Source organism: Rattus norvegicus, chromosome 9, assembly GCF_021556685.1.
Source record: "Rattus norvegicus strain SHRSP/BbbUtx chromosome 9, alternate assembly SHRSP_T2T, whole genome shotgun sequence".
Lineage (NCBI taxonomy): Eukaryota > Metazoa > Chordata > Mammalia > Rodentia > Muridae > Rattus > Rattus norvegicus.
In genome coordinates, this window is record NC_141542.1 from 21,792,374 (window position 1) to 21,805,167 (window position 12,794).

General features: G+C 42.2%; 2 protein-coding genes across 4 annotated transcripts in view; both read right to left on the minus strand.

The window, feature by feature from the left end:
• Positions 1-12,794, minus strand: part of LOC134480509 (uncharacterized) — a 270,027-nt gene that overhangs the window by 159,075 nt on the left and 98,158 nt on the right.
• Positions 5,751-12,231, minus strand: LOC134480540 (uncharacterized). Its single transcript, XM_087568858.1, has 5 exons — positions 12,009-12,231; positions 11,131-11,290; positions 9,665-9,796; positions 8,812-8,995; positions 5,751-6,542 (listed from the first exon to the last, which is right to left on the minus strand). Exons 1-5 carry the CDS (start codon positions 12,136-12,138, stop codon positions 6,537-6,539), a joined length of 612 nt encoding a protein of 203 aa, XP_087424984.1. The 5' UTR covers positions 12,139-12,231; the 3' UTR covers positions 5,751-6,536.

The following is a 12,794-nucleotide window of genomic DNA, read 5'->3' on the forward strand; positions in this document are numbered from 1 at the left end:
GAAGAAGAGAGCAAGGAGAACCTTTAAAGCCAAACTTTATGGAGGCAAACTTTTGTAGAAATTTTAGGAAAACTGAAGAACTTAGAAATAAAGGTTAAAATCACTGCTCTTCAGCCTTCAGCCTGGCTCACTGGCTAGCCTCTGCTCTTCAGTCAGGCTCACTGGCTAGCCTCTGCTCTTCAGCCTGGCTCAGTGGCTAGCCTCTGATCTTCAGTCAGGCTCACTGGCTAGCCTCTGCTCTTCAGCTAGGCTCACTGACTAGCGTCTGCTCTTCAGTCAGGCTCACTGGCTAGCCTCTGCTCTTCAGTCAGGCTCACTGGCTAGCCTCTGCTCTTCAGTCAGGAGTGGCTAGCCTCTGCTCTTCAGTCAGGCTCACTGTCTAGCCTGTCCTCTTCAGCTTGGCTCATTGGCCTATGGGGCCCTAGCACATCGCTTAACCATCTGCTCATGACTGCCTGACCACAATGACAACCTGACTGCCCTGACTTCTTAAAGTCGTCCTCTAGAAAGAGCACAAGAAACCAAAGAGAAAAACCACAGGGACCTTTTCCAATGGGCTTTTTTCAACCTTAAGTATTTTCGTTATTTCTTTAAAAAAAGTGAAATATAATTTCTGTAATTCATATGGCCAAGAGAGCTGTGCAGTAGTCATTGCTTTATGGAATTTGGTGCTAAATCAAAAGATTCCTTTATTCTATTACGACGTTATCTGTATGTTGTAAGATGTATCTTTGGAAAACACAACACCAAATTCCTAAAATCTAGATGTTTTAAGACGACAGCTCATGGACAAACATAACTGCTTACCTATCTAGACTGGCCTTTTTTGCTATACTGCAGGTACAATCAATTTTCCACATTACTTCCATGATTTTCAAGAATGATTAAGAGAAAAATAAGTTGAACATAATGGCCAGAAAGGGGATTCTGTCAAGTTGTCTTGTGTGGGACCAGATAACAAGCTATGACTGGTAAGCCTAAAATCACCTGTTCCCGAAACTGACAGAACTTACAGAAAATACATACTTTCTTATCATTCCTCTGCCCCGATGGTCAGAGATTTAATGAGCACCTACTAAGATCCTAGCACTGTGCATCTAAGGGTGTAATGGTTAATCAAAAACTTAATAAAAAGCTTAATTAAGGAATAAAGAAAAATGAACCATAATTTTGAAACTCAGAATTCAATATAGGCAAAACCACCATTTCTTTTTTTTTTTATTAACTTGAGTATTTCTTATATACATTTCGAGTGTTATTCCCTTTCCCGGTTTTCGGGCAAACTTCCCACTTCCCCCCTCCCCTTCTTAATGGGTGTTCCCCTCCCCATCCTCCCCCCTTGCTGCCCTCCCCCCAACAATCTAGTTCACTGGTGGTTCAGTCTTAGCAGGACCCAGGGCTTCCCCTTCCACTGGTGCTCTTACTAGGATATTCATTGCTACCTATGAGGTCAGTGTCCAGGGTCAGTCCATGTATATAGTCTTTAGGTAGTGGCTTAGTCCCTGGAAGATCTGGTTGCTTGGCATTGTTGTACATATGGGGTCTCGAGCCCCTTCAAGCTCTTCCACTTCTTTCTCCGATTCCTTCAACGGGCATACTATTCTCAATTCAGTGGTTTGCTGCTGGCATACGCCTCTGTGTTTGCTGTATTCTGGCTGTGTCTCTCGGGAGAGATCTACATCCTGCTCCTGTCGGCCTGCACTTCTTTGCTTCGTCCATCTTGTCTAATTGGATGGCTGTATATGCATGGGCCACATCTGGGGCAGGCTCTGAATGGGTGTTCCTTCTGTGTCTGTTTTAATCTTTGCCTCTTTATTCCCTGCCAAGGGTATTCTTGTTCCCCTTTTAAAGAAGGAGTGAAGCATTCACATTTTGATCATCCGTCTTCAGTTTCATTTGTTCTAGGGATCTAGGGTAATTCGAGCATTTGGGCTAATAGCCACTTATCAATGAGTGCATACCATGTGTGTTTTTCTGTGATTGGGTTACCTCACTCAGGATGATATTTTCCAGTTCCGAACATTTGCCTACGAATTTCATAAAGTCATTGTTTTTGATAGCTGAGTAATATTCCATTGTGTAGATGTACCACATTTTCTGTATCCATTCCTCTGTTGAAGGGCATCTGGGTTCTTTCCAGCTTCTGGCTATTATAAATAAGGCTGCTATGAATATAGTGGAGCATGTGACTTTTTTATATGTTGGGGCATCTTGTGGGTATATGCCCAAGAGAGGTATAGCTGGATCCTCAGGCAGTTCAATGTCCAATTTTCTGAGGAACCTCCAGACTGATTTCCAGAATGGTTGTACCAGTCTGCAATCCCACCAACAATGGAGGAGTGTTCCTCTTTCTCTGCATCCTCGCCAGCATCTGCTGTCACCTGAGTTTTTGATCTTAGCCATTCTCACTGGTGTGAGGTGAAATCTCAGGGTTGTTTTGATTTGCATTTCCCTTATGACTAAAGATGTTGAACATTTCTTTAGGTGTTTCTCAGCCATTCGGCATTCCTCAGCTGTGAATTTTTGTTTAGCTCTGAACCTGCTTCAGGCTTTTGAGATGTCTCCATCCAGGCCCTCTGCTGGCAGTCCCTGTCATTGTATGTTGTCCTCAGCATTAGCCAGAGCAATCAGACAACAGGAGGAGGTCAAAGGGATACAGATTGGAAAGGAAGAAGTCAAAATATAACTATTGCAGAGGATAGGATAGTATACATGAGACACCCCAAAAGTTACACCAGAGAACTCCTAAGTCTGATAAACAACTTCAGCAAGTACCTGGGTGTAAAATTAACTCAAACAAATCAGTAGACTTCCTCTACACAAAAGATAAACAAGCTGAGAAAGAAATTAGGGAAATGACACCTTCCATAATAGTCTCAAATTATATAAAAATACCTCAGTGTGACTTTTATGAAGCAAGTGAAAGATCTGTGTGACAAGAACTTCCAGTATCTGAAGAAAGAAATTGAAGGTCTCAGTAGATGGAAAGATCTGCCATGCTCATGGCTTGACAGGATGAAGATAGTAAAAATGGCCATTTTTCCAAAAGTGACCTACAGATTGAAAGCAACCCCCATCAAAATGCCAAATCAATTGTTCATAGGGTTAGAAGAAATAATTTGCAAATTCATTTGGAATAACAAGTAACGCAGGATAGCTAAAACTATCCTCAACAATAGAAGACTTCCCTGGGAATCACCATCCATGAACTCAAGCAGTTTACAGAGCATTAGTGATAAAAACTGTATGGTATTGGTATAGAGACAGGAAGATAGACCAGTGGAATAGAACTGCAGACACAGAAATGAACCAGCACACCTATGGTCACTTGGTTTTCGACAAAGGAGACAAAAGCATCCAGTAGAAAAAAGATAGCATTTTCAGCAAATGGTGCTGGTTCCACTGGAGGTCAGCATATGGAAGAGTCCAAATCATCCCCTTCTTATTGCCCTGGACAAAGCTTAAGTCCAGGTGGATCAAGGACCTCTACATCAAACCAGATACACTCAATCTATAGAAGCAAAAGTGGGGAAGCATCTTGAACACAAGGACACTGGAAAAAATTTCCTGAGCAAAACATGAATGGCTTATGCTCTACGATCAAGAGTAGTCAAATGGGACCTCATAAAGGTACAAAGCTTCTGTAAGGCAAAGGACACTGTGGTTAGGACAAAACACAAAACAACAGATTGAGAAAAGACCTTTACCAATCCTACAACTGATCGAGGGTTAATATCCAAAATTTAGAAAGAACTCATGAAGTTGGACAGTTGGAATGTAGGGAGACTAATAACCCTATTAAAAATTGTGGTTCAGAGCTGAACAAAGAATTCACAGCTGAGGAATATGAAGTCACTGAGAAGCATCAAAAGAAATGTTTAACATCTTTAGTTATAAGGGAAATGGAAATCAAAAAAACCCCGAAATTCCTCCTCACACCAGTCTGAATGGCTAAGATAAAACACTCAGGTGACAGAAGATACTTGCAGGGATTTGAGAAGGAGGAACACTCCTCCATTGTTGGTGAGATTGCAGACTGGTACAACCATTCTGGATATCAGTCTGGAGGTTCCTCAGAAAATTAGACATTGCACTAGCTGAGGCCCAGCTATACCTCTCTTGCACATATACCCAAAAGATGCTCCAACATACAACAACGCACACCCTCCACTATGTTCATAGCAGCCTTATTAATAATAGTCATAAAATGAAAAGATCCCAGATGCCCTTCAACAGAGGAATGGAAACAGAAAGTGTGGTACATCTACACAATGGAGTACTACAGAGGTATCAAAAACAATGACTTCATGAATTTCATAGGCAAATAGAATGAACTAAAACATATCATCCTGAGTGAGTTAACCCAATCACAGAAACACACACATGGTATGCACTCATTGATAAGTGGATATTAACCCAAATGCTCGAATTCCCCAAGATTCACAGACCAAATGAAATTCAGGAAGGATGACCAAAATGCTGATTCTTCACTCCTTCCTTTAAAGGAGAAGAAGAATCGCTATTGATGGGGTAGGGAGGCAAAGTTTAGAACAGAGCCTGGAGGAATGGCCATTCAGAATCTACCCCACGAGTGGCCTATACACATACAGCCTTCAAACTAGATAAGGTGGATGAAGCTAAGAGGTGCAGGTTGACAGGAACTGGATATAGATGTCTCCTGAGAGGCACAGCCAGATCATGTCAAATACAGTGGCAAATGCTAGCAGCAAACCATTGAACTGAGAACTGGACCTCAGTTGGAGGAATTACAGAAAGATTGAAAGAGCTGAAGGGACTTGCAACCCCATAAGGACAACCATGCCTGCCAACCAGAGTTCCCAGTGACTAAAAGAGAACCAATCACTATACAGGGACTGTGCCATGGCTCCATCTGCATGTGTATCAGAGGATGGTCTTCTTGGGCACAAATGGAATGAGCAGCCCTTGGTCCTGCCTAGGCTGGGAAAGTGGATGGATGGTGAAGGGAACACCTTTATAGAAGAGGGGGAGGTCGATGGTATTCAGACTTATTTCTGGAAAACAAGGAAGGAATAACATTTGACTTCGAAATGAAAAATATCCAATTAAAATTCAACAACAACAAAATGGTGTTTAGAGCTTCAAATAAAAAAAGCCACAATCAGGAAACAGAGAATTGTATGCCTCTAGTTTTCGTCAAATATGCTCAGGGCCCAGGTAGATTCTGGGCCCAGCCTGAACCAAGCAGGTTCCTGCCGCTGACTGCTCCTCTATTCCTGTTTCCAGAGGCATCATGCAGATTAATATGGGGCCAGAGATATGGGAAGAGCTGGTCAGAAGTGGCTTTCTTTCCTGTGGTCTCAGGATTATCTGCATTCCTGGGTGTTCAACACCCTCTGCCCCGGGATTTGGGTGCAGGATTTCTGACTGCTTTAAAATCCCTCATACCATGTTTATATGTCCTAGGAGATATTACAGAAAAATTAATGTTTATCCCATTAATTTGTTCAACATGCTCATCCACTGAGTATAACTTAGAGGTAACTATATATTTGACAGCAAGCATACACAGTGGGTACGATATGCATGATGAACTGGAAATTCACAGAGTTGGAAACACAGTGAACAGTGACTGTATAATTGCCTTTGAATCTCAGTAAGATTGATGAACAGTGCCCATGAGAATGCAGAGATCGATCCCTCCCTGATAGCTGTGGGACTTCAGATGTTGACATTAGTGATCAATAAAGAAGGTTCTTAAGAGTGAAGAGTTTTAGATTACTCCTTTATTTACCAGAATACATCCAATTTACTTGATAGTAACCAGATGCAGGTAGTCAATATATACAGTCTATATCCTTATCAAAATAGAAAACAAAATGAACAAAACAACAACAACACATAAATAACAAATCTTCAAATGAATAGAAGGAAAACCAAATAACCAAAATAATCAAAACTCAAGCAAATGTTAAATAGAGGAATTTCGCTAAGCATTCTTTTGCTGCTCCTTTTGCAGAATTGGCTTATAGCCTGTGGCTTGCCTTGGAGACATAGTAGACAAGCAGTTACTGATGGTAATGATCTTTTCAAGGGGTGTGGAAGTAGGTCTGTTTTGTTGGAGTGGGGGTATTAAGGAAAAAGCCTACCAATACTGAGTATAAATGATATTACAGACTTTGTTTCATTGTCTGTCCAATGTTGTGAACTGATCTCCATGAAACTCTTCTGGATGACCCATCAGGACAAGTACAAATTTACACGTGCACAGTCTTTCTGGATGACCAGCAGCTCTTGATTGATGTGCATCAACACTTCTCTGAGTTCCTCCAAAAGTATACACTTGCTGGAGAGAGCTGAGGTGAAAGTAAGGCCTATTCAATCCAAAGAAGTTAAACTAAAGGAGGAAAATGCAGTCCACAATTGCTATGGACATTACAGATGAGATACAATAGTGGTGTATTTGCTGTGCACACTTAGTTCTCCTCCTGTAGATCTTCTCTCCAAGAGAGATCTTGTCCTGGTCTGTGTCATGTTCGAGTTTCTGCTGGAGAACTTCAGACCTAGCAGAGCAAGGGAATAAAGGTTTAGTGAGTGGTTGTCAATTCAGCTCTCCCTCTTACATCAGCTCTGTTCAGTTGGATAATCCAGCATGACCTGTCAGCTGAGGTCAGTCCCTGCATCCCCAAGTGTCATAGAGTACCTGGGCTTGGATTTATATCTCAGCTTTTCAAACTGCTAGAATTTGAACTGTGGAATATGCACTGTACTGGGGTTAAGAGAAAAATGAGCATATTTTGTCACTGGTCCAGGTTTATTATATTGAATAATAACACTGTAGCTGGGTCTGAATCTGAGTTCAAGAATGGTATGAGCAACCTAGATTACCATGTGGATTCCTTCTGGAGAACATGTCCAGAAATGTGGTGAAAGTTCTGATTATGTTAGCACTGAAGGAACCTGCGTAGGTTCAATTTGTAACCACTGAATCTGCAAATACACAGAGAAGCCATCTCACTTCAAATCCATTCTCACTGAACAGCTCCTGTAATCACTGAGAATGTGCTCACAGCAAATCCTCACAGCATACACAAGGAACAGTAAAGTTTATTGTGATGGAGATACATAACAGCACCCCTGTAAGACTATGCTTATTTTAATGCAATTTGTGAGACGACTGAAAAAAAATGTTCTCAGATCTTATCAGAGAGTTAACAGGAAGAAAGAAGTACAAAATACAAAGAAATCCTGTGGATTATACATATCCTGTCATGGACAAGGTAGCTGGAAAGAAATGGTAGCAGGCAATGTGGAAAGCAACCTTGGAGAAGACACAGTGAGTGACACAACCTTCCAGTGGGCTTTCACCATTCACAAAGGACAGAGAAGGATCATAAATCAATGGATTTTATAAAGCAGCCCCCCTTACCTCCATGTACTCCATTCCTTTGATGTGCTCCAAAGGATTTTGATGCAGACCAGTCATTTTTCCCTAATCACTTGAAAATCTAACTTTACACGTGTTTTGGGTTCTTTTGCTGTACAGAGCTAGGTGGAAATTCCAAGTGATTGGGGTGCTATATTTGATATTCATGGAGGCAAAGTGAACTCTTAGATTCTTTTTCTCATGAAACAGGGCAATAGAGACTCACCTGTGCAATTATGCACAGGGAAACACACACACACACACACACATACATACACACACACACACACACACACACACACACACACACACACAAAAGAACCCACACTAGAAACACTTGGAAAATCATCCAGAATTAAACCCACAACATGAGCATAAACATGCTGAGCCACAGCTGGTACACACATACACACATACACACACTCACACACACATACACCCACTCACACACACATACTCTATCACACACCCATACAGACACACACACAAACAAGCACAAACAGACACACACACACACACACACACACACACACACACACACACACACACCCCAAAAATCGCAAGTCGGCAGAAAACAATGAAGATCCCATCATACTGGAGGAACAACATAATATAGACTATTCAAAGCAGGTATTTTAAGAGAGAATCACTACTCAGCCATTTTTCCTGAGAGGAACAAAAAGGCCTAGATAGCACTCTTCTTGATGAGAATGGGGGTAGATAACTCTGTTCTTGAAGTCTCAAATCTCTCATGCCAATGTCAGGTTTTGAGAACACCTTTCCACATCCCTGCTTTTCCAAGCATCTACAGAGTATAACGTCAAGATATGAACTCTCCAGCAACACTCGAACAAAACAGGACTGACATGCTGCTACTCTTTCTCTGTCAGGTACCATGATTTAGGAAGCATGAACAGATGGTCTTGATATACAGGGAAAATGGTAAAGAAAGAACAAATCCACCAAAAGATGACAATGACAACCATTTCTTTGGCATTTTCACCAGGCTCTCCTCCTTCTAAACTATTTAGTTCCTGGAATCTCACAGGACCCCTGCAAAGAAAATGGGCTCTGGGCTTTTGCTTCATCCCTCAAAGCCCTGCTCTAGTCTAAAGAGGGGCACCCACATAGCACCCTCCACACATATGGCATGTAGTGCTGTGATGTGTGATCAACCCATCTCCCTTAATAAACTGCAGATTCTCGAAGAGCAGGAGCATTTGCTTTCCAAACACGCAGTTTCTTGAAGAGGGGCTATCTCCACAGAAAGCCTTGTAAACCATCACATAAATGAACACTTGGATGAGACCTAGGTCAGGACATAGATCCCTCAATAGACAGCTACATTGGTTATCTATGTTTATGGTAAGACATGAGGACAGCCTGACCCTGAGTCCTAACCCTACCTGCTGTTGCTTGGCACTGGGGTCACAGATGTTCATTCTGGCCTCTTCACAGAGCCTCTTTGCCTCCACAGAGGATGCTGGCAGTTCAGTCTGCTCCACCAGCAGTTTTCTCTTCTCATTCAGCAAAATCTGTATATTGTTCTTCAATTGAGCTTGTTCACGCAGGAGCTGGGAGTGCCTCACGCTGAACCACAAACAAAAAATGGTAAATGCCTGCCAGCTTCTATTTGCCTGACACTCTTGCAAGTACAATCATCCCTTTAAGGGTCCTCATCCCCAGAAATCCCCAGACTAGAGCCACACTATACAAGTTAGCACCAATTAGAGGAAGTCAAATCCAGAGGACACATTCCCTGTGAATGAAAGTACTTCTGAAAATCCTGACATTAAGACGATTTATATAAATCAAGGTAGAAGAAACGGTCCATAAGGGAGCTCATAGGTCCATAGTATGCTGAAACCATCTGCAAGTAGAGGTCAAATCCCCTCTGAGGGAGGATAGAAGACCCAATAGCTATATAGTCTTTCCATGTGTTTCTCATGGATCACAGATCTTTAAATCTCCTGTCAGAGTCCTAGAGATTCAGAGTTGATTGATATTCCCATCATGGTGCAAACCTTTTCTATCTCGAGGATCCTTAATGGGGAAAATAACAATTGGAGGGTCTTCTACACCCTTCACATGTAGGACAACTGAGTCCAAGAGCTACAAATCTAAGACCCTTGCCAGGAGGCAGGCTTCTTGTTAAGAGTCAGACACCATGGAGCCAGAGCCCTGACTTTTGTTCAAAATCATACAGGACAGAAGTATTCCCTGCCTAGTGCTGGGTTCTCATCTCTGTCAGCGACTCACCGGTAGGAACTGTTCACTTGTATGAGCTCCTTGTACCTCTCCATGGCATCACTTATTGAATTGGTCATCATTTGCATAGCCATCATTCTCATCTCATGTTCGGATTGAAGTACTGGCAATTCGACATCCAGCCTGGGTTAGGTCATGGCCAAAGGAACAAATAATGTTTTGAACTCACGATTTCAGAATTAGGAGAAATGTAAATAAAAAATATATAATAAAGAGTTCAAATTCAAGGAATGGTAGAAGGGAAGAAATTGGCAAATTCAAAAACCAGACCAAAACCCAACAGTGAGACTCAATCCACAGAAAATATTTCCATGTAAATAAGCTAATTTTGTTTTGAAATAAGGACTCCTTAGAAGCCTGGGGAGATATGGTTCTGCAAAGACTTACTATATAGGAGTGGGCAGAGCCTGAGACCTGCCTGTTTGGAATAAGAACTGTCAAGAATTTATTCCCACAGTGACCCTTTCTAGGTCGCAGTAAACCATCACTGGATAGTTAAAAAAATAAAAAACTAACGATCAAAGCAGGTAAAAAAAATTAGGTGAAATCAGACTGTTCTCTCAATTACTTAAACCCAGTATATAGCACATACTTGCTCCTTTGAAGTAGTTGTACTGATTAACCTTATTATCCTGGGCACAGGACAACAGAGCCACGGTACCAATTGGAGGGACCTGACCTTCAAGAGCTGGCCAGGTGAGCATGATGGAATTGACTAGTTCAGGAAGAAGATTCCTCCAGTCTGAGCCACAGCTTTGGGCCCAAGAGAAAGCTGTGATGACATTTCTCTTGTTTTGAAAGCAGGTATACTCAATCCTTGGTTTCTATCGTTACATGAATTCCCAGAGGGTATAACTAAGTTTGACAGGGAAGAGGATTTATAGCACGTCCTCCCCTCGGGAGAGTCCTGGGTGCCACCAAGGTATACAGAAGGAGCAAAGTGCTCTGTTGATCAATGTGGGCCTCCACGTACTCATCACTATCATGACCTGCAAAGTGTTGATCAAACAAATCCTCAGACCCCATCAAAGGTCCCAGACGTCCTGATCCTGAGTAAACACCACATATACTTCCACATACATACATACCAACCCATATCCAAACACATGTAGAATGACAACTACATGCATGGAGGTGCCATAGAATCAGTGTATAATGAACAAATTCGGAGGAAAGAGTGATGACGTGCAGGCATTTCATTCACACACACAGTTGCAGCAAGTATGACCAGGTCCTTCCAGCTGCTGACAGAACCAATGCTAATCCAAGGATCTCAGGGTCAAGTACAAAAAGGCTGGCCCTAAACACACAGCACCTAGCTTATCTCAAAGGTAATGCCTGCCAAGGCTCCTTAAAATCCAGGATGAGAGGTGAAACTCTCTCGTGCTATGAGGAAATATCGGGTTAGCAGAAAGAGAGCACAAGAATGTGAACAGGTTACTGGGCATAATGACTACCTGTGGTCCCAATCATCATAGATATAAAGGTCCAGGATTTGGTAAAGTTCATCCCTCTCGAATTGACACTTCTGGATTTCAAATTTGAGTTCTTCCAGTTCCTTTAGAAGCTCCTCTTGCTTGCTGATGACACTTTGGGATGATGCCTTCCTACCAAAACCTGTAGATAGATAAACCCAAGTGAATTTGCATATTTGATGGCCCACAGGCAGAAAAGATCATTCTGAATCCCAAAAGGAGGTTCAGGAAGGGGAAATAGTAGAGACTGGGTGAATCCCTGGAAGAGCAGAAAAGCTTTCTTAAAGGTGGATTTTTAAGCTATGTCCCTCTTCCCAACCTCTAATGCCATACTCGTGCCACACTCACTATTACAGGACCCCTCACCCTGAACAGTATAACCTGACTGATACATAAACATCTGGGACAATGTTATCTCATATCAGATGTGGTGCAGTTAATCCTGGAGTTCATAATGCTTAGCACCATCAAGCTCTAATCAATGTGGTCCAGCCCAAAGTGTCTGAGAACTCAATTCATGACTAGGGGTGCATCCTTCCTTCTTCTCGCCATCAGAGACTTATGTAACCTACAGTAATCTAGAGGATGAAGTGCTTCAACTCCCAAACATGGATGGTCACATTGTTAATCTCACAGTGACTCCTCCTGCCATTCATTGACACTCACAGTTAAAAAGCTTCAAGAAAAGACACTGAAGTCTTACAACTTTATGGCTTTCTCTCAAATTAAAGATCAGGAACTCCTGACTCTTGGTTTGCCTTTGAGAAATCCCAAGGCTCCTGCTTGTAAGGCCTAGTCTTAGAAGGCACATCTCAAACCTACCTCCTTGAGGATGTTCCCCAACTCTGCCCAGGACTCACCAAGCCTTCCCCAGAATGATTTCCTCCTTCCTGTTTCAGTAGAGAGGGGGTCAGCTTCCCTCTGACCTGGTGTGGTCTCTCCTTGATCTCCCCTTTCCTTCCGAAATAGCCTGAGCAGCTGGCGAAACATGCCTGCTTGTGAACCCAAAGGGAACTGAAGAAAGATCCCAAAGGCAGTTGGTGTCACCACAACACTGGTGACATCACTGATGATTCTAGGGATCTCTTAGATACAATGGAATGTCCAGTGAAGGGCTTACTGATGATGTCACTGGAAAGTTCTATGGCCTACCTACTAACCAGCTCTCCACAAAGTGATGAATTTCTGTGGGGACCCTTTCCTCCAGTCTCCCATGTGTCACTGGGAATACCATTTGGCAACCTCTATTTCAAAGCTAGATATGTCTCTCTGCTTCATTAGAAGTCAACAATGCTTTTGCTGGGGAGAGTTGCTTACAACCCTGAATTGGAGAACAGATTTTTCTTAGCACCCAAATCTCTAGGGGCCAAGGAGGGGGCAGTTTTTTCTTAAAAGTAAACCTACTACCCGAGACAATGCATGTGACATACATTTCGATTCTTAAGCTTTTCCCTTTTTGTGGAGGCCAATATGTTTCTTCTATACCTCTGAGTGTATAAAACCGAGAAATAGTTGATTAGTGTGCAGTCCTTGACAGCTGACATTGTTTCCAATTACATATCCATGTATTTCACAAAATCAATGGTCTATAATCCTATTTTTTTGCAATAAAAACTCCTTTTTCTTGGGAACATAGAGACCAACTA